The following is a 26,364-nucleotide window of genomic DNA, read 5'->3' as shown; positions in this document are numbered from 1 at the left end:
AGGAGAGCCAATTCAGGGAAATAGAATTAATGAAAGCGGTGTTTATTTAGATGTTAAAACGTATTTCGTATAAACAATGAATCAAACTGTAGTCAGTGTCTCCTTCTTGTGCGTTATTTGCTAAATCGGGCATTTCTACCCAATGTATCCTAAGCCTGAAGGTTGATTCCCCCTAAGACTGAAGGCTGATTGCCAACGAGGTGGCTCCAGGGGTTTGGGACTCACAGGGCGCTCCGAAGTCAGATGCTGGAGCCGCGCGGGGCCTTCTGCGCATGTGCGCTGCGCCGTTCTCTGTAGTTCGCGTTTGCGGCCGCGACATCGCGAGAAGACGGCCCCTGATGCTCTCCCGGGTGAGGATTAGGGCGCAGGCTGGGAGGACGCAGCGAGTGAGCCGTGCGGGAGTGCGCTTGGGTGTGGGTGACCCGTGAGAGGGATGCTCCGTGCGGGAGGGGCTGGTGACGGAGGAAACGCCTTCGGTGACTGAACGCGGGGTGAGTCCTGCTCCGTCTGTATTCATGGAATGCGAACCAGCGCGTCCTCGCGCTTGTTACCCAGCGAAGCTTCGTGTTTTCGTCTCCGACGTGAAGGGTCTGGCGAGGCCTCGGTAAGACCGGCGGAAACTGGCTTTGGGGCGCTCGTGGATGGGTTCTTCTCTCCTGGGAGGAACCTCGTTTGTCCCCACTCAGGTCCCTTTTAGTCCTCCCGGCCACCAGTGGTCAGTGTCGCGTCCCCATGGTAACCGCGTAACGCTCTCTGGGAGGTGACTGAAGCCCTGGTGGCGAACGTGCAGATGCACTCCCTGCCCCATCTTCTGCCCCGCATCAAACCTGGGAGCGAGGCGGCCACAGTAGCTACAGGAGCCCTGACCTCTCCCGGGGAGTAATGTTTTCAAGTGAACTTGGCCTTGCATTTGGGCATTCATTGTTTATGGAGAACCTATGAGCCTGGCGCCCGAATGAAGGCGTCCAGGTCCCGCTGGCACCCTGCAGCCTTGCCTGCACTCTCAGTAGCACCAGTTTGCGTTTACAAAAGGTCCAGCTTGCGATTCAGGGTTACAGAAAGGGCCAGGAGCTTCCGATCTTGGGTGAGGATTCTCATCGGCTGTGCCCAGTTTTCCTGGGACAGGGCAGCTCTTGTGAGGGAAGAAGGACGTACCCCCAGGAGCAGGGATCGCTCCTAGGACAGTCGGTCAGTTGGCCCCAGACCGCAGGAGTAATGCAGAGCGAAGGTGTAAGGAGCAAAGACTTGCCAGAGCCGCTGTGTGTCCAGATTCTCGCAGACTGGGTGAAGGTGTTCGTTCTGGGCCAGGTTTCAGGAGGGATGGAAGCTGTGACTGGGAGAGGAGGGTAAAGCAAAAGGAACAAAAAATACTTACCGCTCGTGGGGTAGCTGTGGAGACATTTGGAAGAGAGGGCTTGCTAGCCACAGGGAAGAAAGCCACCTTCTTCATCCTTTCTTTCTTTGCTCCACCCCCAGATGCTGAGCCGTTTGCTCAACTAACCATGGGCTGAATGCCCCCTCTTCCTGATCTGATAGAATCGGAGATGGTACTGCAGGAGAGGGCTTTAGGTCTCATCTCTTTGTGCTCTGCTTAAAGATGGGGTGGGGGGGGATAGCCACTGGGAAGGAAAAGGGTCTCAAACTTTAAGTGACTGCTCATAGTCACACATTTTGTGCTGGCAAAACCAAAAGCAGACATGGAGTCTCTTGATGGCTGTGGCAGGTGTTTTCTGCTTTGGCAACCAGTAAGTCAGAATCAGTTTGTGGTGGTTGTTTTTAATCAAAAGTTAGGTTCGAGAACCTGAAACTGAGTTAAAGCAACCTTTCTTTTTTTTTTTTTTTTTTTACAAAAAGATCAGCCCTTAAAATTCTCTCCCATTATTCAAAACCTAGTGGGACACTCTGGTATATAACGAATATTACAGCTTGAGTGTTTTTCGCTCAGCATCAGTTTTTATGAAATCCCTATATTCCATTCCTTGGCTTGTCCTGATTTGCTTTATTAGTGTATCGTGTTGTTTACATTTTTCTGGGTTAGAGTATACATTGTTGGTAACTCAGTAGAAAACAAAATTTATTTTTATTTATTTTTTTGAAGTTTATTTTGAGAGAGAGCACATGCACAACGTGGGGAGGGGCAAAGAGAAAGGGAGAGAGAAACCCAAGCAGGCTCTGCACTGTCCAGTGGCGGGGCTCGAACTCACAAACGGTGAGATCATGATCTTAGCTGAAATCAAGAGCCAGATGCTTAACAGACTGAGCCACCCAGGTGCCCCAACAAAATTTATTTTAAATGTTTTATCTTTAAGTAACATCTCTACCCAACATGGGGCTCAAATCTACAACCCAAAATCAAGAGTCTCTCGCCTCACCTACTGAGCCCCCAGGCACCCTGAAAACAAATCTTTTTATATTTAAAAACTCGCATGTGTGTCCCAGCACTCCAGAGTCGTTCCTGGGCTACTCCTTCCCTTTCTGTTGTCCTTTCTGCCCCTTCTCAAGACATCTCCCCTTCAGAGTTGTTTTGCCAGCAGCTACGTGGGATTTTTTAGGCTGGTGGCATCTCTCCTGACCCGTCTTTCCTTCTCAGCTGTGCCCTCCTGGCGATCCACACTCTTCCAGAGCCAGCAGAAGATGATCACATCCCAGGTGAGTGTTCGTTTATTCACAGTTTTGCCTAATATGATTATGTGAGGTTTATCAAATTTATGTGAGGCTTATTATAAAAGGTCTGTACCTTCATATGAAATAGTAGAAATAAATATGTTAACACCAGGGAGAATATAGAGTACAAGTCTACGGGTTACAGTACATGGGCCAAATACAGACTGCGGCCTGTTTTTCTATGGCCCACAAGCTAAACAGAAATAAATCAAGAGTGATTTTTTTGTGATATGAAATTCAGATTTAAGTGTCTCTAAAGTTTTATTGGAACACAGCCACACTCATTTATTTGTGGAGAGATGTTACTCCTTTCATATTACAGAGGTAGGGTTGAGTGGTTGTGACAGATTGTATAGCTCGGCAAGCCTGAAATACTTACTCAGTGGCCATTTACCAAAAAGGTGTGCTGCTTGTTGGCCTCTGATACAGCAGGGCAAAGATGCCTTGTAGATGAACGCACATCTTGTGATCTTACTGAGTTTTGAAACTGGGACATACAAAAGTTTTTTGATAAACATCGTTTGGTGACATTGTGTCACATAATGTATTATGTGTATTTTACCACAACTGAAAATTGTAGTAAATGAATGAAATTGTGGTAATTGTGGTAAATGAATGAAATTCAACCTTGAACCTTTTTAAAGTGTAGAGCGCAGTTGTACTTAATACATTTACAGTGTTGGACAACCATAACTACCATCTCTTACCGGAATAGTTTCATCACACGGGAAGGAAACCTCATACCTTTAGTAAGCAGTGCCATGACTTAATGAGCACATGACTCCCCAGCTTCCCCAGCCCCTCACAACCACTGATCTACTTTCTGTGTGTGGATTTATCTATTCTGGATATCTGATACAAAGGGAGTCATACGATATATAGTCCTTCATTCCATGTTTGTCTGTTGAGAATAGTGCTCCTGTGAGCATTCATGGATAAGTTTTTCTTTGAAGACCTATTTCACTTTCCTGGGAGTAAGATAGATAGCTCATTCTATGTTTAACATACTGTGTAACTATACTGTAGAAACTGTTCTATAGCAAGGTCCCTTGCAAGTCCATGTGAATTTTAGATTAGCCTTTCTATTTCTACAAGACAAATAAACAAAACAAAACAGAAAAACCACCCCCCCCCACACACACACCAAAAAAACAAAAAAACCCCAGAGTTGTTGAGATTTAGATAAGAATTGCATTGAATCTGTATATCACTTTGGGGATGGTTTACGATCCGTGAACGTGAGCTGTTTTTCCATTTACTTAGGTCTTCTTTCGTTTTCTTTCAGCAATATTTTGTAGTTTTCAGTGTGCAAATCTTACATACTCTTAAATTTATTCTTAAGTATTTTATTCTTTTAGATGCTGTTGTAAATGGAATTGTTTTCTTAATACAACTCTGATTAGTTTCTCTTTCAACTTAGTTGAAAGCAGGTAACTGAAAACCATTAAGATGTTTCTCCCTGTTCTTCTGTTCATGCAATCCCTGGCAACCAACAATTTGTGTTCTGTCTCTATGGGTTGATCTGTTCTGAGTATTTATTACAAATGGAGTCATTCAGCAAATGGCCATTTGTGTCTGGCTTTGTTCACTTAGCATGTTTTCAGGGTTCATCCATGTTTAGTACATATCAGTACATTATTACTTTTTTATTTTGGCAAAATACAAATAACAAAATTAACCATCTGAAACACTTTTAAGTGTACTCTTCAATGGTATTAGGTACATTCACATTGTTCTGCGTCTATCACTATGATCCATCCCCATACTCTTCATCTTGTTAAACTGAAATTCTATACCTATTAAACAAGAACTCCCCAATCTCACCTACCTCCAGGCACCGGAAACCACCGTTACACTTCCTATTTCTAAAATTTTGACAACTCTGAGTACCTCATATAAGTGAAATCCTGTAGTATTTGTCCTTTTGTGACTGGCTTATTTCACTTAGCATTACGTCCTCAAGATTCATCCATGTTGTAGCATATTGCAGAATTCTTTCCATTTTTGATGCTGATGTTTTTCTCTAAGTTTATTTGTTTATTGCTTTTGATGTCTGAATCTTTGCCTTGTTTCCTATACACTATTAGCTTTGATTTTAAAAAGTGGTCACTATCCTGATATAGATTAGTAAGAACTGTATTTTTATCTTTTTCTATTATGATTATTGTGTACATAAAGTATGCTTTAGGTTTTTGCTTATTTATTTTATGTTTGTATACTCTTCTTCAAACTAATGTTAATGATTTGTGAAAAGAAATGTTGAACTACAGATCTTAATTGTATTTTTAAAGTGATCTAACTTTGTATTTGATCTCTTTTTTTCAGAAATAATAAATTTCTGGGGTGCCTGGGTGGCTCAGTTGGTTAAGTGTCTGACTTTGGCTCAGGTCATGATCTCGCAATTCGTGAGTTCAAGCTCCACATTGGGCCCTGTGCTGACAGCTAGCTCAGAGCCTGGAGCCTGCTTTGGATTCTGTGTCTCCCTCTCTCTCTGTCCTCCCCTGCTCATGCTCTGTCTCTCAAAAATAAATGTAAAAAAAAATTAAAAAAAAGAAATAATAAATTTCTGCTTTTTGCATACCAAAAAGAAAAGAATTCCTTCCATTTTTAAGGCTGAATAATATCCCATAATACATATATACACATTATCCTTGTCCATTCATCTGTCCATGGACACTTGAGTTGCTTCCATGTTTTCACTATTGTGAATAATAATGCTGCTCTGAAAATGAGTGTAGGGACATCTGATTGAGACCTACTTTTGGATATATACCTCAAAGGAAAATTGCTGGGTCATATGGTAATTCTAGTTTTAATTTTGAAAACTCTCTATTTTTTTTTTTTTTTGACAGTGGTTGTACCACTTTACACTCTCACCAGCAGTGCATGGGAGTTCTGTTTCCTCTCCATCCTCACCGACAGTTGTTTTTTGTTTTTGATAGTAGCAATCTTATTGTACCTTTGACTTGTATTTCCTTAATCATTCATGATGTTTAATATCTTTTCTTATGTTTATTGGCCATTTGTATATCCTCTTTTGATAAATACCTGTTTAAGTACATTGCCCATTTTTTGAATTGAGTTTTTTGGGGTTTTTGTTGCTGAATTTTAGGAGTTCTCTTTATATTCTGGTTATTAATCTCTTATCAGATACATGAATTATAAATATTTTCTCCTATCCTGTGGATTGACTTTTAACCCTGTGGATAGTATCTTTTGATGTGAAAATATTCCAATTTTCATGAAAAGTTTGTCAATTTCTTCTTTGTTACCCATGCCTTTGATGTCACATCCAGGAAATAATTGCGAAATCCAATGTTGTGTATCTTTTGTCCTATATTTTCTTCTAAGTTTCATTGTCTTAGATCATAAATTTAGGTACTTGATGTGAGTTGATTTTTGTGTATGGTGTTAGGTAAGGGTCCAACTTTATTCTTTTGCATGTGACTAGCTAGTTTTTCTAGTGCCATTTGGTTAAAAGACTGTCATTTTCCCTTTGAGTGGTCTTGATATCATCTTGTCAAAACTCAGTTGACAGTATGTGTGAGGGTTTATTTCTGGATTCTCTTTCCTATTCCATTGGTCTTACTTTTTATGCTGGTACCATTCTGTTTTGATTACTGTGGCTTTGTACTAAGTTTTGAAATCAGGAAGTGTAATCTTCCAGTTTTGTTCTTTTCCAAGATTGTTGTGGATATTCTCATTTCTTTGAATTTTAGGTTAAGTTTTTTAATTTCTGCAAAAAATGTCATTGGGATTTTGCTAAGGATTTCATAGCATCTGTAGATCACTTTGAGTAGTATTGATATTTTAACAATAAGTTTTCTAATCCCTGAACACGGGATGTGTTTCCATTTATTAATGCCTTCAGCACTATTTCGTAGTTTTTATTGTGCAAATCTTTTACATCTTAAGTTACATTAGTTTGTAAGATTTATTTTTGATGCTTTTGTAAGTGGAATTGGTTTAGCAGTTTTCTTTCCAGATCATGTATTCATTGTTCCTATATAGAAATGCAACTGATTTTTGTGTGTGAATGTATCTTGCTACTTTACTGAATTCATTTAGTTGATGTAACAGCTTTTTTTGTGGAGTCTTTAGGTTTTTCCACATGTAAGATTATATCATTTGCACAGATGCTTTTTCTTTTTCCTTTTCAATTTAGATGCTTTTTATTTCTTTTTCTTATCTAATGCTCTGAAAGAACATCCAGTACGGTGTTGAAGACAAGTGGTAAAAGCAGGCATCCTGGCCTTACTCCTGATCTGAGAGGAATAGCTTTCCATCTTTTCACCATTGAGAATAGTTTTTCCTGTGTGGTTTTGTGTTGTTGTTGTTGTTGTTGTTGTTTTACATACATGGCTTTTATTATGTGGGGATAGTTCCTTTCTTTTCCTATTTTGTTGAATGTTGTTACCATGAAAGATTGTTGAATTTTGTCAGATGCTTTTTCTACATCACTTTAGATTGTCATGTGGTTTTTCCCTTCACTGTGTTGATGTGGTGTATTATATTAATCAATTTTTGTATGTTGAACCATCCGTGCATCCAGGAATAGATATGCTTTGTCATGGTATAATCCTTTTTTTAAATTAAATTAAATTTTGTTAATTAATTTTTTAGAGAGAGAGCATGTGCATGGGTTGGGAAGGGGCAGAAGGAAAGGGAAAGACAGACTCTCAGACAGGCTCCATTCCCAGGGTGGAGTGTGATGCAGGGCTCTAACTCATGACCCTGGGATCATGACCTGAGCCCAAATCAAGAGTTGGTTGCTCAACCGACTGAGCCACCCTGGTGCCCCTATTTTATTTTATTTTTTAATTGAAGTACAGTTAACATACAATTTTATATTCATGTAAGATGCACAACATACTGATTCAACAATTCTGTATATTAGTGCTTACCACAGTAAGTGTCATCACCAGCTATTGCCATACATTATTAGAGTATTACTGTGTGCTGTTCTGTACTTTTCATCTCCATGATTTATTTATTTTATAACTGGAAGGTTGTAACTCTTAATCCTCTTTCTGTTTCACCCATATCCCACCCACCTTCCCTTAGCAGCCACCAGTTTGTTCTCTGTATTTACAGGTCTCTTTTTTGTTTCTTTGTTCATTTGTTTTGTTTTATTAGATTGCATATGGAAGTGAAATCATGTGGTATTTTTCTTTTGCTGTCTGACTTATTTCACTTAGCATAATACCTTTAGGTCCGTCCATTTTGTCACAAATGGCAAGATCTCATTCTTTTTGATACTAGCCGTTCTGACAGGTGTGAGGTGATGTCTCATTATGGTTTTGATTTGCATTTCCCTGGATGATGAGTGATGTTGAGCCTCTTTTCATGTGTCTGAGAGAGAGGGTTAGAGAGACAAAGTAGGTGTGGGGGAGGGGCAGAGAGAGAGGGAGACACAGAATCTGAAGCAGGCTCTAGGCTCTGAGGTGTCAGCACAGAGCTCAACACGGGGCTTGAACCCACGAACCGTGAGATCATGACCTGAGCCGAAGTTGGATGCTTACCTGACTGAGCCACCCAGGCACCCCTGTATGTCTGCTTTAATCAGGTGTGTAAGCTCTTCATGTATTTTGGATGTTAACCTCTTTATTGGATATATCATTTGCAGATATATTCTCTCATTTCCTGGGTTGCTTTTTTGTTTTGTTGATGGTTTTCTTTGTGTAAAAGCTTTTTATTTTGGTGTAGTTGCAACAGTTTATTTTTGCTATTATTTCCCTTGCGTGAGGAGACATATCTAGAAAAATGTTTCTGTGGCCAATGTCAAAGAAGTTACTGGCTATAGTTTTTGTTTTTTGTTTTTTTTTTGTTTTTTAATGTTTATTTTTGAGAGCAAGACAGAGTGCAAGAGGGGCGATGCCAAAAGAGAGACAGATACAGAGTCTGAAGCAGGCTCCAGGCTCTGAGCTGTCAGCAGAGTCCAATGCGGGGCTCGAACTCACAGACTGAAAGATCTGACCTGAACTGCAGTCAGACGCTTAACCAACTGAGCCACCCAGGTGCTCCATGGCTGTAGTTTTCTTCTAGGAGTTTTATGATTTCAGGTCTCACATTTAGGTCTTTAATCCCTTTTGAGTTTCTTTTTGTATATAGTGTAAGAAAGTGGTCCAGCTTAAGTCTTTTCATGTAGTTGTCTAGTTTTCCCAGCCCCACTTGTTGAAGAGACTGTCTTTTTCACAGTGTTTATTCTTGTGTCGTTTGTCATAGATCAATTGACCATAGTTATGGGTTTATTTCTGGGGTCTTGATTCTCTTCCATTGATTTTTGTCTTTTCTTGTGCCAGTATCATATGTTTTGATTACTATAGCTTTTGTGAAATGTTATAATCCTTTTACTGTGCTGTTGAATTCTGTTTGGAAATACTTTGTTGAGGATTTTTTATATCAATGTTCATAAAAAATACTATATTTTTCTTGTTCTCTTTAAGACGGTTTTTTTTTTAAGTTTTGTTTTTAATGTTTATTTATTTTTGAGACAGATAGAGAGACAGAGCACAAGTGGGAGAGAGGCAGAGAGAGATGGAGACACAGAATCCAAAGCAGGATCCAGGCTCTGAGCTGTGAGCACAGAGCCTGACATGGGGCTTGAACTTTCAAACTGTGAGATCATGACCTGACCTGAGCCAATGTCGGACACTTAACCGACTGAACCACCCAGGCACACCGAGACATTTTTTTTTAAACTAAAAAAGACTTCACTCTTTCCACCACCTAACCCCCCACAAATTTGTTCTTTGTATGAGCTTTTTTTTTTTTAATATTCCACATACAAGAGAGTTGTCTTTGTCTTTCTGACTTAATTCACTTAACATAATGCCATAAAGTCTGTCCGTGTTGTTGCAGATGACAAGGTTTCATTCTTTTTATGGTTGAATAATATTCCATTGTATATACATACCACAGTTTCTTTATGCATTCATTCATCAGTGGACAATTAGGTTGTGTCCATATCTTGAACATTGTAAATAATGCTGCTGTAAACATGGGGGTGCATGTATCTTTTTGAGTTAATGTTTTTATTTTTGGGGGGTAAACACTGAGAAGTGGAATGGCTGGATCATATGGTAGTTCTACTTTTAACTTTCTGGAGCGCCTCCATACTGTTTTCCATAGCACCAATTTACATTCCTACCACATGTGCCCAAGGGTTCCCTTTTCTCTGCATCCATGTTAACACTTTTTCCTCCCTGTGTTTTTGATAGCCATTCTGACAGATATGAGGTAATACCATTGTGGTTTTGATTTGCATCTCCCTAATGATTAATGATGTTGAGCATCTTTTTTATAAACCTGTATGTCTTCTTTGAAAAATGTCTGTTTAGGTATTGTTTTTGCAAATGAGTTCTGTGAGTTCTTTATATATTTTGAATACTAGTCCCTTATGAGATATGAGATATATGACACAGAAATATTTTCTGTTCAGTAGATTGCCTTTCCGTTTTTGCTGATGATTTTCTTTGGCATGCAAAACATTTTCATTATGATATAGTCCTATTTATTTATTCTTTCTTGTTTTTTGCTTTTGGTGTCAAATCTAAAATCATTTGTGTCAAGGAGCTTAGCACCTCTGTTTTTTCTAGGTATTTTATGGTTTCATAGTTTCCTATTTTCTTTGTATACCTTGTGATTTTTTTTTATTAAACAGTAGGTATTTGCATCTAATAATATGGTAGCTTGGAAATCAGACTCTCCCGTACCTGCAGCGTTTACTATATTTTCTTGCTGTTTAGTTTCTTTTTACTTATTTGTTGCTTCATGGTTGTAGGCTGTTTTTGTGCCAAGAATCAGCCTGATATATAAACTTGATGTCTTCTTAGGTGTGTATTCATTAAGTCCTGTGGCAGGTATATCTTTATGTTTCCTTAGGAAAAAAACTTCTCTGATCCTGGGAAGAGTATTTTATTCCACTTGGAATTCTCAGAAACTAGGACAGTCCCAAGTATATGTGTGCACTCAGATTTTTTGCATTAAATAATAAATGGATTGACCAGTGGTATTTCTACTCTGATCTCTGTTTTACTTACAAAGTAAAACACAAAACAAGCTATATAGTAGAGGTTAGTAACATTTTCTGGTCAATTTTCCACAGTGAAAAAAGGTAAGAATTGGTCTTTGAACATCTTTTTTTCATATTTCCTGATTCTGACAACTTCAGACTGAACAGAAAATGTACTTTTTCAGGGATTATTGTCATTTGGGGATGTGACTGTGGGCTTCACTCAGGAGGAGTGGCAGCGCCTGGCCCCTGCTCAGAGGACCCTGTACAGGGACGTGATGCTGGAGAACTACAGCCACCTTGTGTCAGTGGGTAGGTAGTGCTTGTTTCTCAGGCAGACGTCCTGTATGTGCATGTGCCTTTTTGTGTTTACTGAAACCTGTAGAGTTTTTGTAGGATATAATAATATTTAGCTTTGGAATTCGGAGACCAAGGATGATTTATCCCTTCTGGTTGTCACAAGGAATTTGTTTTTCTCTGTCCCATAACAGGGATTAAATTAACATTGTTTTATTGTGTCGTCTTGGAATTACAGTGTTGTCCACCTTCAGAAGTCCTGAAACTCATCCAGTTTGTCCCGTGTCATACACTTCCTATTCACAGGGTTATCCATTCCTAAACCAGAAGTGATCCTCAAGTTGGAGCAAGGAGAGGAGCCATGGATATTAGAGTCCCCAGACCAGAGTGACCCAGGTGAGTCAGTCAGTGCGAGTCAGTTGGAGTTTAGGAGGAAATTAGATGACAGGGTTAGTTCAGAGCTTAGGACCATTGAACTGGTCTTCAGGAATCACTTTGTAGAGGCTCTAGGCCTTTAGAAGCAGCATGTTGGCTTGACTCAAATATTCAGTGTCCCTGAATCACCCAGAATCTCCCAGTGTCACTTCTATATACAAAAGGAATAAATTATATTGAGTTAAGTGCACACATCTTAAGATATACTAGCTATATATTTTTATGTAGACCATGTGTATATTATATGTGTGTGTGTATAGATAGCATCTGGCTTCTTTGGTTCAGTATTATGTTTTTGAGAAACACCCATGTTGTGTCTATGATTAGTTTAATGTTTTAAATTGCTGTGTAGCATTCTGTTGTGACTTTCCCAGAGTTTATCCCGTTGTTTTTATACTACATATTAAGAATACATATTTGTTTTGAAACCTGTTTGTTTTGAGTTTTAAAGTATTTGAGAAACGTTGATATAAATAGTCTTGTGTGTGTCTTTTGGAGGAAATAAACTGTTTTAAAATCTTTGAAATCATATTTATATGTCTATATCTATATCTGTCTATATATTAAATTTCATTCATTTATTTTGAGAGAGAGAGAACATGCATGTGAGCCGGGGAGGGGCAGAGAGAGAGAGAGAGAGAGAGAGAGAATCCCAAGCAGGCTCTATGTTGTCAGCACAGAGCCCAGCGCAGGGCTCGATCTCATGAACTGTGAAGTCATGACCTGAACTGAAATTGAGAGTTGGATGTTCACCCTACTGAGCCACCTAGGCACCCCCTAAACTCTTATGTCTGTTACATGTATGATCAAAAATGGACCTGTTGGTTACAGAGTAGCTACATATTTATCAGTATTTTTTAGTTTTTTAAAATGGTTGTAGTAAATTATATTGCCACTAGGAATGTTCATCATTGTGTGCACTTGGTATTGTCAGCCTAATTAATTGTAGCCATTCTAGTGTTTGTATTGTGCCATCACATTAGGTTTTAATTCCCATTTCTCTGCTGATTCACGATGTTGTGCATCCTTTCATATGTTTATTGGCTTTTCGAATGTCCTTTAACAAAGTAACTGTTCAGGTCTTTTGTTTGATATTATTTTATTGGGTTATTGGTCTTACTGAATTCTGGAAGTTTTAATATGTATCTTGGATATGAATTTTTGACAGATGTATGTATTTATTGAAATCTTTTCTCAGTTATGTCTTGTCTTATTCTGAAGCGTATGACTTGTGGTTTTGTTTCTGGGCTTTCTGATTTGTTCTACTGGCTGGTTTATCCATCTTCACGACAATAACACTGCCTTTTATTTTTATAAGTTAATTATAAGTTACGACATCTGGCAGTGTTAGCCTTCTGGGTTGGCTATTTTCTTCTTTTCTTAAATTAAAAAAATTTTTTTAACATTTATTTATTGTTGAGAGACAGAGACAGAGCATGAACAGGGGAGGGGCAGAGAGAGAGGGAGACACAGAATCTGAAGCAGGCTCCAGGCTCTGAGCTAGCTGTCGGCACAGAGCCTGATGCGGGCCCAAACCCACGAACGGTGAGATCAACATGAGCAGAAGTTGGACGTTTGACTGAGCCACCCAGGTGCCCCTGGGCTGACTATTTTCTTCAGGGTTGCTTGGCTATAATACAAATACAGAAAGTTGCCAAGAACATCTTTTTAGTTTTATTTATTTATGTATTTATTTATTTTGAGAGGTACAGATACAGCATGAATAGGGGAGGAGCAGAGAGAGAGAGGAGATCCGATTCCAAGCCAGCTCTGCACTGCCAGTTCAGAGCCCACCCTGGGGCTTGAACTCACGGAACCCTGAGATCAGGTTGATCAAGCTGACACCAAGAGTCAGACACTTAACCGACCTGACACCCCATTTTTGTTAGATTTATATATTTACTTCTTAAGAACATTTAAAAAAATGTTTTAAAATGTTTATTGTTGAGAGAGAGAGAGCGAGTGAGAAAGCGCAGGAGTTGGGGAGGGGCAGAGAGAGAGCGAGACACAGAATTCGAAGCAGGCTCCAGGCACTGTGCTGACAGCCCAGCATACGGGGCTCAGACTCACGAACCATGAGATCATGACTTGAGCTGAAGTTGTATGCTTAACCAACGGAGCCACCCAGGCTCCCCAAGAACATTTTAATTTTTTTATTTTTTCCAAGAACACTTTTAATCTACAAAATATATTAAAATAATTTTTGTGTTGCCAGGTATTATGGACAATGCATTCCACTAGTAGCTTTTCCATTTTTATGTACATGTTAAAAGCACCTTGTCAGTTTGTACAAATACACACACACCCCCTACACCTACACTTATCCTTTTTAGAGTTTTTTGGGATTGCACTGATCATTTTGGAGAAAATAGACATTTTCGTAATACTGAGTTTTCCAATCCATAACCATGGTATAACTCTGCTTTGTCTTCTTTAATTTCTTCCTGATTCTGTAGTTTTCAGTTTAGTAGTTTTTCCCATCTTTCATTAAATATATCTTTTTTTAAGGTTTTATTTATTTAAGCAGTCTCCATGCCAAGCATGGGGCTTGAACTTACGACCCCAAGATCAAGAGTCACATGCCCCTCTGAGTCAGGTGCCTCTTAATAAATATGTTCTTAAATATTTTTATATTTTCTTATACTATTTTCATTTTTAACTTTATGCTATTCATGCTATTTATTCTCCAGTTGTTTAATGCTAATGTATAGAAAAACAGTTGTTAACTTGCACACTGGCTTTGTATCCTGCAACTTTGCTAAATTTACTTATTTTGGTAGTTGTTTTATAGATTTTTAAAAATTTTGTAGGTAAACAATTGTGTTCTCTAGGAATAAAGACAAGTTTACTTCTCCTTCCTAATGTTTATATGTTTTCTTCCTTTGCTTATTGTACTGGCTAAGAATGGCAGTGATGCAATGTACAGAAGTGGTGAAGGTGAACATCTTTGTCTTGTTCTTGACTTCAGGGTCAAGAGTATATTATTATTGATTTTGACTTTACCTGAAGGATTTCTATAAATGTCCTTTATCATTTTGAAGAAGTTCTCTTGTATTCCTAATTTGCTAAGAGGTTTTTATTTTTTAGATCATGACTGAGTATTGAATTTTGTCAAATGCTTTTTCTGCATGTATTCAGATAGTCATACTTCTTTCGTATTTATTCTGTTAATAGGGTGAATAATCTTGATTGATTTTCAAGTGTTAAACCAACCTGATATGTTTGAAATACATTCTCCTTGATCATAATGTATTTTGCTGTTATAATCACTGAATTTGGCTTTTCACTATTTTGTGTAGGGTTCTCTGTGCGTGTGTTCATGAGAGGTATTATCCCATAATTGTCCTTCATCGTAGTCGTTTCAGGTTTGGGGTCGAAGACTATACTACCTTCATAAGATGAGCTGGGCAGTGTTTCATACTTTTCTATGTATGATATTATGTGAGATTATGTTATATCTTTAGTGTCTGAAAGATTTCACCAATTTTCACCCATTGGGTCTGAAGTTATCTCTTGGTGGAGATTGTAAATTTCAGACTGTTAAATTTTTACTATTTATCTTTGTTAATTTTACCATAAATACAGTACACGAGGTTTCTGGAATAGAGCAGAAACCAAGTGATAACTCTGTGGTTCCGGTGTACCTCAACTTCTTACTCTCGGGGCAGTGAGACAGAAACCAGGGGTCCTGCACGTACGTGTACAGTTGGTATCTCGGGTGCAGAACACTGATAAAATGAATCAGGGTGCTTGCATGGAGGAGAGAGGTAGTTGTCCCCCTGTCCTTTCTAAATTTTTTTTTTTAATGTTTTATTTATTTCTAAGAGAGAGAGAGACAGCGTGAGCAGGGGAGGGTCAGAGAAAGAGGGAGTCACAGACTGAAACAAGCTCCAGGCTCTGAGCTGGCAGTCAGCACAGAGCCCGACACGGGGCTCGAACCCACGAACCGCGAGATCATGACCCAAGCGAAAGTCGGACGCTTAACCGACTAAGCCACCCAGGCGCCCCGTCCCCCTGTCCTTTCTAAAGGAGAGAGGAGAACCTTTGCTCCCTTTGGAAGGAGCCAGAGTTCACACTCTGACCCTTTGGACTATGAATAAATTTCTTCAGGGAAAAAGAAGACCATTGTCTCCAGCTATGTATGTGTATGTGTGTATGTATTTTTAAGGTTTATTTATTTATTTTGAAGTGGGGAGGGGAAGAGAGAGAGGATCCCAAGCAGGCTCAATGCTTTCAGTGCAGAACCCCACATGGGGCTCAAACTCATGAACCGTGAGATCATGACCTGAGTCAAAACTGGGAATTGGACGTTTAACTAACTGAGCCATCTAGGTGCCCCTGTCTCCAGCTGTATACCCAGGATGGCATCAGGGTCCCAGGTCCAGCATGCCCACTGAAATATAAATCTATTAAGAGTGTGTCCCTATCTCATTAGTCATAAATTTTCAAGCCTCCTTCTTGCACCTTAAGTTCCAAGTTTTATTGAGATTTGCTCAAGAAGGCCTAACTGTGCAGTAACATAAAATTTATTTTCCCTACAGTCCCACAGTACCACTCATTTTATTTCTGACTTCTGGCCAGTTTTTCTGTGTATGTGCCATTCCTCAGTCATTTTGTTTTAGTCTTGAACCATACAGATCTGTATGCGAGAAGCTATATGCTCTTCACGTTTTTCCATTCACCTTTTACCTGGCCAAGGCGGCAAACCGGCTGTGGCGGTGTATATTAATATTTGCCCAGACTGTGCCTTGGTCTGCGTGGAAGAAGGCTATGGCACGCTCTGTGGTCCATACAGTTGTGGCCAGCCAGTTGAAACTGACATGAATGCCTTCCAGGCTGAGGTAGGGTCATGAAGCATTTCAGCTCAGGCAGGAAGAGATTCTGTCCCTTTGCTAACAGCATGGGAGGTGACACTGCTCACATGGTGCACGTCTGGGGTCTGTTCAGCACCAGATGTTTCCTCATATACTTGAGTGTTTCTGATAACCCCCCCCTGGGTGCAGATCACACTTCAGTTGCAAGTTAATGCCACACACAGACACACACACACACACACACACACACACACACAAAATCCCAGAGGGTACACCTGGAAATAAAGATTTTGCAGTTGTTAGGACCCTCCCCCTCATCGTGGTGGCTTCTCACCATCTGGTAAGCTTTAGAACCCCCACCCCAGTACCGCTCTAAATACTCTGTTTTGTCCTCTCTTCAGGCAGTCAGCTCCAAACAGTCCTGCTTGTCTATGACACCATTTCACCCACCCCCTTCTCTGTGGTGTGCACGGCACCTGCAGGTACTCCGAGCTGCTGACTTGTGGTCAGAGCAGCACGCAGGGATGGGAGTAGCAGCTGCCAAGTTCAGTGCCAGGGATTGGCTGCAGTTTGTAGTTGGGTTGGACAGCATGGCCGGCAGTTAGTGGGAGCAGCAGAGGCATTGGTCCTCTGGGAGGAGAACTCCAAGAGCAGGTCTGATGGCCACGTCCCAATGACAATCCCGACCCCGTGACAGCTCTGTCCCCGTGCTGCTATAAAGGTTCACTTTCCTGGTGTCACAGAGTGTGCTTTCCTTCCATCATTACAAAGTCCATGTGTCTTACTGGTAACTGTAGCTTCACAATCTTTCCAGCCATCCTCTACTCTCAGCCAGACCTTTCATCTGGAAGGGCCAGGTACAAAGGAGACCACAAGCCTGTAACAGAAGGATTTTCCTATGGCTTAGACAGAATTAATTCTGATGTTGAAACTGTTTTTTGTCCATGCTCCGGCCTGGAGTCGCTGTCAGGGAAAAGAGATCCATCATGCCCGGGTGAACGGTCAGGATGAGATGTTGAATTTTCAAATAGGTCCATATACTACCCGCCCCCACATTCACCCCTTTTCCCCTAATCATACCCAGGAAATAGCCTGGAGACTCTCCCTTTTGAGGACAGCTTTGCTGAGGTGTGTGTGCCAAGAAAGAGGTGAGAGAAATAGTCATTCTTGCTCATTATTGAAAAGTCACAGTGGTGAGATATCCTCTAGAGGAGGTTAAGATTGAGATCTGATTCCCTGTTCCAGGAATGGGTGCCCCCCCAACCCCCCACCTTGTACCTTCCACAGGAACATGAGCTGAGAACAGTCAGCTCTGTGGTCTGGGCTTTGCAGGCCCCTGCATCGGAACCAGCCCTCTTCATGATTCTGCTAGGATCCATGGTGTTTCCACAGCTCACAGTGCCACAGGGTGGCTTTTAGCATTGTCATGGTCAGAGTCTGCCACCGCACAGGTGGACCACGCCAGCTTTCACAACTGCCTGGCAGTGCCGAAGGCCACAGCAAGGCGGGCAGCTGGGGGAGAGCTCTGTGACTCCATCGAGGCCTTTCTTGCTGCGTTTTATTTTTAAAAGTCTTTTTCAGGGTCACTTGGGTGGCTCAGTCAGTTGAATGTCTGACTTTGGCTCAGGTCATGATCTCGTAGTTCATGAGTTTGAGCCCCACTTCGGGTTCTGTGCTGACAGCTCAGAGCCTGGTGCCTGCTTCAGATTTTCTGTCTCCTTCCCTCTCTGTCCCTGCCCCTCCCCTGCTTGCACACATGTGCCCTCTATCTCCCTAAAAAATAAATAAGCATTAAAAAAATAAATAAAATAAGAAGTCTTTTTCACCTCGTCAGTGGTAGGTTCCAAGTTGATTCACCCAAAAATGGGTTCCACAGGCTAGACACCTATTATCACTCTCCATCAGGTCAGGCATCAGATTTTAACAAGAGCTCATCAGCAAGTTCAAAATGACTTTTCCAAAAGGCAGCTGACTCCCAAAGTGTCTGTCTCCCCTAGTCCTGTTCTCCTGTACATGGCCTTCCCTTAGGCAGAAATCATCCGTCTTGTCTCCACTATTGTAAGATTCTACACATGGACACTGAATCCTCACCCACAGGCACTTCTTTCTTCGATAGGGATGACTGTCTCTGGGGCTTAACGCCAGATTGTTTTCTACCACATAGTAGGACATAGTAGCCACAAGACAGTACAGAGCTGGTTTTAAAAATTCCCCCTTTTTTTGCTTAGTGCAAATTTTGCACCTACTCCTAGCAGCTAATTTCAGCATTGGATCCTGGCTGGGGCAGAGCTGGGTGCAGGGCTGCCATGGACATTTTTTTAGGACACTTCCCCCGCCTTTAAAATTTCTTCTTGGATCCATGGGTTCATGAGTTGTTTAAAAGTGAGTTGCTTCTAAAATCATTCTCTTGTAGTTGTCCTCCGGGTCTTGAGTTCTGATTTAATACAGAGAAGACTCTTTGTGTGATTTCATCTGCTTGAAAGTTGTTGATGTCTGCACTTGAGAAGGATGTATATTGTGTGATTGTTTTGTATAGTGTTCTATGATGCTGTTTCTTCAGGTCTTCTGTATCCTGATTGTTTGTCTTTTGTCTGCCAGTCTGTCAGTTACAGAATGGTGTTTTAAAATCTCCAACTGTGATGTTTCTTGAAGCTGTATTATTAGGCAAACAAATTTAGGATTGTTATATCTCACCTTTTAATGGACTCTTGAAGCGCTTCGCGGTGCCTGTCTCCGTATATGCAGTGATGTTCTTCCTTCAAGTGTGTTTTTGGTATTAACATCGCCACACCAGCTTGCTTTCCTTTAGAGTTTCTGTGGTATATTCTGATCCATCCTTTCCTACCAGCCTTACCACGTTCTTATATTTAAAGTGTGTCTCTAGTTGTTGTTAAATCTAGTCTGACATTTTAGATTTCTTAGACTATTGAGTCCATTTATGTTTACTGGTGTAATTGGGCTTAAGCCTGCAGTCCTAGTTCATGTCTTTATGTAGCATTTCTTCTTTCTTCTCTTATTCCTCTTTTCACAACTCATTTTGGATTTCTAAATTATTACATTCTTTTGCCTCTGTTAGCTTTTAGTTATGTAGCCTTTTAAAAAATTATTAGCCTTTTAGGGGTAACAATACATAGTCCTGTTAGGGCGGAGCTGGAGAGACGAGTGGATGCCGGCAGTGTGATGTTCAAAAATGTGGGAGCTGTATGAGAGCTTTTTGCTCATGAGTGTAAATAAACCAGCGGTGTGCACTTGTGGCTGAATCCTGGGGCCCCGTGAGGTGTAGAAGTGATGAAGATGAGGATTGAGCAGTGGGGACTGGTTGGGGAGGAGTCTGTGAGGATGGAATAAAATTGAGAGATGGTGATGTTCTGCAGGCCAAGAATTTCAAGAAGTAAAGGGACCTCAGACACATACATCAAGATAGAAACATAAAGTTGACATTTTACCCTAGACGTCTTAGAAACAGGAAGAGCTAAGACCTACCAGTCAAACCCACTTTTGAAAGAACAAGCAGAAAGCTTAACTGTCAACAACAGAACAAGTGAAGGGTTGCCAGGAGCTGGGAAATACGAGGTGAAGATGTGTGCAGAGCTGCCGCGTCTGAAGGTGGGACCTCAAATTGTTGAACCTCATCTTACAGAAGAGCAGGAAGGACCTCTAGGATGTGGCAGGTCTCCGTGCGGGGTTTCTGTGTGAGAAGCAGAGGGGTGGAGTAGAAAGAGGACTCACACACACAAGCTGTGTTGGAAAGATGCAGGCCATCTGTGAAGTAGTAGGAAGTGCAAAAGACTTTGATGCTTGAAAAAAACCAAAGAATTCTCTCGGTTGGTTGGAGATCATAGTAAAGATTGAGGAGCGCATGCAGTGCCCTTGTTAAGAAATATAATACAAGATGTATTCAGAGTTATTACGAGAAACAGGAAAAGACAGGGCAAGCAAGTGGCAGGTGAAAAATAATTCACTTGAAAAATGTTATCATATAATGTCTGACTATTGTTACTAGTTTTTAATATAAATTAACAACGAAATAATGGCTTCTGGTGTACAAGAACATAAAATAGGCAAATAATTGGTTTTGAAAGAGATAGTAAGACCACAGGAAGATGTATTATGAGCCGTTATATCATAGGAAATAATTCTTTGTTATTGTATCAGAGGAAATAATTCTGTGTTGTTATATCAGAAGAAATAACTGGAAAACAATAAAATCATTGCAGTAATCAAAATACAATTTGAGAAGACAACAGAGGTAGAACAGATATTGCAGGGGTGCCTGGCCGGCTCAGTTGGTGGAGCAGGAGACACATGATCGCAAGGTTATAAGTTAAGCCCCATGTTGGGTGTAAACATTACAGAAAAATAAAATCTAAAAAAACCCCAGAAAACCCAAAAAATAATATTACGGAAAATATAGTAGGAAACATGGAGATTGTAAATGAGAAACCTATACAGAAAGCAAAGGGTATGGAAAGAGAGCCTGACATTGAGTAATGGCTTCTTGTGTTCATTACATATGTTTTATAATTTTTATCCCAAATTTCCTTTACCAAGAGCAGCTCATGAGTACTTCAGCATACTCCTCCTTCCATGTCTGCCTGTCATGAAATTAATTTCTGGTCATATAATCCTGGTGATTATGGTTTTCAGAGACTGCTCTTCCTGTTAGGATTTTGATCCTCCAAAGAGGAAGATCTTGGTTTCACTCCTTAAAAATCTAGTATTACACATTAATGATTTTACTTGACCAAGGAGCCGCATAGAGCCAGATTTTCATAATAATGCAGAAAGCCATTACCACAAATTCTTTAAAAACTTACATACCAGGTCATCAAGCATTAGATTGTGATTTGTTCTATATACGTTGACATAGAGACTGAAAAGTCGTGTCTGTTATCATCCTTGTTTCTTCTTAACAGAAGTAACACATGCTTCTTTTAAAAGGTACCATGTAATGTGAAATCCAGCCCCGTGTAATCCCCCTCAGATGAACAGGACACTTTTTATGAGGCTTATTTGGATTTGTTAATTTAAATATTTATTTTGATTATAAACTAATATTAATAATGTCATAAATATTAAATATATTATTCTACACATGCTTTTTAGATGTGTTTCATTAGCACTTTACTATATTTACTGTTTTTTTTCAGAAGCTTTTTTTAGGTTTATTTATTTATTTATTTTGATGGAGAGCATAAGTAGGAGAGGGGCAGAGAGGGAGAAAGAGAATCCCAAACGGGCTCTGCACTGTCGGGGACTCACACTCACAAACCACGAGATCATGATCTGAACCAAAGTCGGACACTGTATCGACCAAGCCACCCAGGCACCCCAGAAGTATTTTTAAAAGTACAGACGTTAAACACCACTAAATCTTTCAGTATGATGCCTAAAATTTGTGTTTGGTAAGTTTCTCCAGTTAATTCTGATTAAAAACCATTTATTAAATACCATTGACTTAATATCTGTTCAGAGTGTTGAAAGAAAATCATAGGTAGAGTTAATGCTGCCAGAAACCTAGCTAAATGAAAATGAGAGCCGCATGGAATATTTAAAAATTCAGTGTTTGGGGTTCCTGGGTGGCTCAGTCAGTTGGGTGCTCGACTCTTGATTTTGGCTCAGGTCATCTCAGTCATGGGGATTGAGCCCCATGTCAGGCTCTGCAGTGATGTCACAGAGACTGCTTAGGATTTTTTCTCTCCCTTTCTCTCTATCCCTCCCCTTCTCACACACACATGAATAAACATAAAAAAATTCAGTGTTTAACAAAGACATTTGTGTTATAGCAGCATAGTTCATGTTTGTGTTAAAGTAAATTACACAAACAGATTTTTTTAACTTTTTATTTTAATCACCCAGTGCTCATCACGAGTGCACTACTTAATCCTCACCCCTATTTTACCTATCCCCTCATAGCCCCACTCTCCTCTGGTGACCACAGTTTGTTCTCTATAGTTAAGAATCTGTTTCTTGGTTTTTCTCTCCTTTTTTCCTCCCCTTTGCTTATGTGTTGTGTTTATTAAATTCCACATATAAGTGAAATCATAAAAGTATTTGTCTTTCTGTGGCTTATTTGATTTACTGTTATATTCTCTAGCTCCATCCATGTTGTTGCAAATGGGACAATTTTATTCTTTTTTATGGCTAAGTAATATTCCATTATATATTTACACATACCACATCCTCTTTATCCATTTATCTATCAATGGACACTTGGGCTGCTTTCATATCTTGGCTATTGTAAATAATGCTGCTATAAACATTGGGTGCATGTATCCCTTTAAATTAGTATTTTTGTATACTTTGGGTGGATACCCAGTACTGTGATTGCTGGATCATAAGGTAGTTCTATTGTTAACTCTTTTGAGGTGTCTTCATACTGTTTTCCACAGTGGTTGTACCAGGTTGCATTCCTTTTTCTCCACATCCTCACCAGCACCTGTTGCTTTGTGTGTTTTTTATTTTAGGTATTCTGACAGATGTGAGGTGATATCCCATTGTGGTTTTGATTTGCATTTCCCTGATGATGAGTGGTGTTGAACATCTTTTCATGTCTGTTGACCATCTCTCTGTATGTTTTCTTTGGAGAGAAATGTTTGTTTATGTTTTATTTATGTTTGTTTATTTTTTTTTTTAACAAATGCAGCTGAAAATTATGGGGGTACTTGGGAAGGCAACTTTTTAAAAACATTATTGGAATATAAGCTAACAGTGAAAGAACATGAGTATAAGATTATGAATGAGAATGAGCAATTTTTAAGGGACAAACAGCTGGGCTTACCAGAGTAAATTATATTCATTCCAGGTTTATAAATTAACAGCTTGATTCTAAGCTGAATCTGGATATAACTGATATGTTCGCTTCAATGTGATACCATTTTAAAAAATATTGTCAGTTCTTAGGTTATTGGACTCAATAGTATGGATTTTGATACGTTCACTTCAGTGTGATACCATTTTAAAAAATATTGTCAGTTCTTAGATTATTGGACTCAATAGTATTAGTATGGATTTTGCATAGTATCATATGATATATTGTTACAAATATAGTATTATAGATAGCAGAGGAGTAAAGGCAGGCATACATAATCAAAAAAATATTAAAGTAAAGGTAAATGACAGTTTTAGGACCAGGTTTAGATTAGTAGGTTTTCATGTTATGCATAGATGTAGAAGTGTGAGTGTGTGTGTGTGTGTGTGTGTGTGTGTGTGTGCAGTATTGAAGATTAATGTTAAATCAGGTGAGATTTGGTTGGGGGAAAGCCAGAAAACATTGGAAGAGGGTTTGATGGTTCACTTTTGAACAACTCTGATGGAATAAAGGAAAATACCTATAAATCAGAAAAGAGCTGTAAATGTGATCCTGTGGCAAGGATGGCTTGACCACTCATTGATTTTGCTATTTTGTTGTCTGTTTTTATTCCTAAAGATTTAGAGATAGTAACAGAATTAGATATTAGAGATTGGGTATAGTACTGTTTTCTTTTGAATTAGAGTTCTTAGAAATTTGATTTGTTGCTGATGTGTAGAATGGAAGAGAGAGATGAGACTGGAAATGTGTATACTTTTGTCATAATCTAGATGTGAGAAGATAATGACCTAAACTTATCCACTCCCCAAAACCTAACTAATTCTGTTTCTCCTAATTTTCATTTTTAACTAATCTTCCTTCTCACTCTTTATATTTCAGAATTAATTAATAGTAGTAGAAACTATTCAAGAAAGAAGTTTAATGAATCTAACAAAGGTAGAAATTGGTTCCATAATGATAAGCATGAAGAAATTTATTCTGAAGAGAAACTTTATAAATATAATAAAAATGGGAATGACCTCCATCTTAATGAAGATTTTGTTCATCATCAGAAAATTCAAATTTTGGAGCAACCTTTTGAATACAGTGAATGTAGGAAAGCTTTCCATGAGAATTCACTCTTTGTTGTACATAAGAAAACTTACACAGGAAAGAGCTCCTGTGAACACACTGATTATGGGAAGATCTTCTGTGACATGTCATCCCTCCAGGCTCGTCATAGAACACATGCAAGAGAGAATCATTATGGATTTAATGAATATGGAGAAAATTTATTTGAGGAATCCATTCTGTTTGAGCAGCAGAGCGTTCAGCCTTTCAGCCAGAAGTCAAACCTCATTCCAATTCAGAGAACCCACTCAGTTGACAGTGTAATTGAATATAATGAATGTGGAACATTTTTCAGTGAAAAGTTAGTCTTTGGTGTACAACAGAGAGCACACACAGGAGAAAAACCTTATGAATGTCATGAATGTGGAAAAACCTTCAACCAGAAGTCAGCCCACACAAGACATCAGAGAACACACACAGGGGAAAAATCTTGTGAATGTCATGAATGTGGGAAAACTTTCTACAAGAATTCAGATCTCATTAAACACCAGAGAATTCACACAGGGGAGAAACCTTTTGAATGTCAAGAGTGTGGGAAATCCTTCAGTGAAAAGTCAACCCTCACTCAACATCGAAGAACACACACAGGGGAGAAACCGTATGAATGTCAGGAATGTGGGAAATCTTTCTCATTTAAGTCAGTCCTTACTGTACATAAGAAAACACACACAGGGGAGAAGCCCTATGAGTGTTATGAATGTAGGAAAGCCTTTCTTAGAAAATCAGACCTCATTAAACATCAAAGAACTCACACAGGGGAGAAACCTTATGAATGTAATGAATGTGGGAAATCCTTCTCTGAGAAGTCAACCCTTACCAAACATCTGAGAACTCACACAGGTGAGAAACCCTATGAATGTACTGAATGTGGGAAATTTTTCTGCTATTACTCGGGTTTCACAGAACACCAGAGAAGACACACAGGGGAGAAACCTTTTGGTTGTAATGAATGTGGGAAAAACTTCCGTCAGAAGTCAGCCCTAATTGTCCATCAGAGAACTCACATAAGACAGAAACCCTATGAATGTAATGAATGTGGGAAATCATTCTGTGTAAAGTCAAAACTCATTGCACACCATAGAACACACACAGGGGAAAAACCCTATGAATGTAACATATGTGGAAAATCATTTTATGTGAAGTCAAAACTCACTGTACATCAACGAACACATTTGGGGAGAAACCCTATAAATGTAATAAATGAGGGAAATCACTCTGGGTGAAGTCAAGAATTTATAGAAAAAGAATGCAAAAAGGGAGAAAAATCTGTTGTTGTAATGATTTTGAAAACATATTAGGTCTAAAATCACCTCTCACAATGCAGCAGAGAACTTACAGAAAGGAGATAATAATAGGAAGCTATTGAATATAGAAAGTTTTGTGATGGAATTTGAACAATAGAATATATCAGAAATCTCGGAGTGGAGAAAACCTTATCAGTAAATCAGCCAGAGCCACACCTCACAACTTAGAAACCTCTGTCAACATTCATAGGGTAGGAAATACTTTATCCACAGGCTATAGAAAATGCACAGATTGTAGGAAATTATAGGAAAGCATCGTGGTATTTTATTAGATGTGTGTAGCATCTCAGTGGATATCAGAAGTTACTAGAGAAAATAAATTATTTTAAGTGTGTGGGAGCTTTAAGTTAAAATCTAAGCTTACATCAGAGATTTTGAATTGAAGGGCCTCTAGCAATTTAAGGTGGAGAATGTTTTTCATTTAGAAATAGCTTTATCCTTTTGTTAAGATGCAATTTGGCCCATTGCCGGGCCTGTTATTCCCCACTGTTTAAGGTATTAGATGTGAAAACACACCACACTGAGACCGGCAGTTGGAAGCAAGTCAGAGGCTCATGCATATGCTGTCCTCCACCAAAAAAGGGACTAAGCCTCTGGAGTGATGGCTGATTTCAAGTAAGAGATGGGGAGAAATACAAGATGAATCTGAATCATCTTACCTACCAGACAGTAAAAAAATGTTCAAAGAATCATGGAGACAAAAGAACCACCTTGGTCAAGTTTCTCTGGCCAGATTTGAGACAGTTTGGACATAGTATCAGAATTATTAATTCCCATTAATAAAGTGGGAATCCATTAATTTATAGTGATATAAGTAAATTAGTAAATTCATGGAGGAGAAGGGAAAACTTTTGCAGAAGCCAGTTAAAAAGGGAGAATAATGGACATAGAAAAACACCATTGGGCAGCCATCAG

At 39.4% G+C, this 26,364-nt stretch overlaps 1 protein-coding gene across 5 annotated transcripts; it reads left to right on the top strand.

Moving 5' to 3' along the window:
- Positions 1 to 314: 314 nt before the first annotated feature.
- ZNF37A (zinc finger protein 37A) lies at positions 315 to 25,484 on the top strand. Of its 5 annotated transcripts, none has more exons than XM_077751850.1 (5): positions 315 to 350; positions 2,591 to 2,649; positions 10,864 to 10,990; positions 11,282 to 11,371; positions 23,915 to 25,484. In XM_077751850.1, the coding sequence occupies exons 2-5, from the start codon at positions 2,635 to 2,637 to the stop codon at positions 25,366 to 25,368; spliced, it is 1,686 nt and encodes a 561-aa protein (XP_077607976.1). In that variant the 5' UTR covers positions 315 to 350; positions 2,591 to 2,634; the 3' UTR covers positions 25,369 to 25,484. The 5 variants fall into 5 exon arrangements, with proteins under 5 accessions (XP_077607976.1, XP_077607975.1, XP_077607979.1 ...); XM_077751849.1 differs by having other exon boundaries at positions 341 to 491; XM_077751848.1 differs by lacking the exon at positions 315 to 350 and adding an exon at positions 534 to 604.
- The last annotated feature ends 880 nt before the right edge of the window (positions 25,485 to 26,364 follow it).

This window comes from Crocuta crocuta, unplaced genomic scaffold (genome assembly GCF_008692635.1).
Source record: "Crocuta crocuta isolate KB4526 unplaced genomic scaffold, BGI_CrCroc_1.0 scaffold694, whole genome shotgun sequence".
NCBI classification, from domain to species: domain Eukaryota; kingdom Metazoa; phylum Chordata; class Mammalia; order Carnivora; family Hyaenidae; genus Crocuta; species Crocuta crocuta.
Note: the sequence above shows the minus strand (reverse complement) of the source record. Positions and strands in the feature narration are given on the sequence as shown.

Coding starts and splice junctions, on each gene's coding strand:
- ZNF37A (XM_077751850.1), top strand. Junction 10,991..11,281: donor CAGCCACCTTGTGTCAGTGG/GTAGGTAGTGCT, acceptor TCCTATTCACAG/GGTTATCCATTCCTAAACCA. Junction 11,372..23,914: donor CCCAGACCAGAGTGACCCAG/GTGAGTCAGTCA, acceptor TTTATATTTCAG/AATTAATTAATAGTAGTAGA.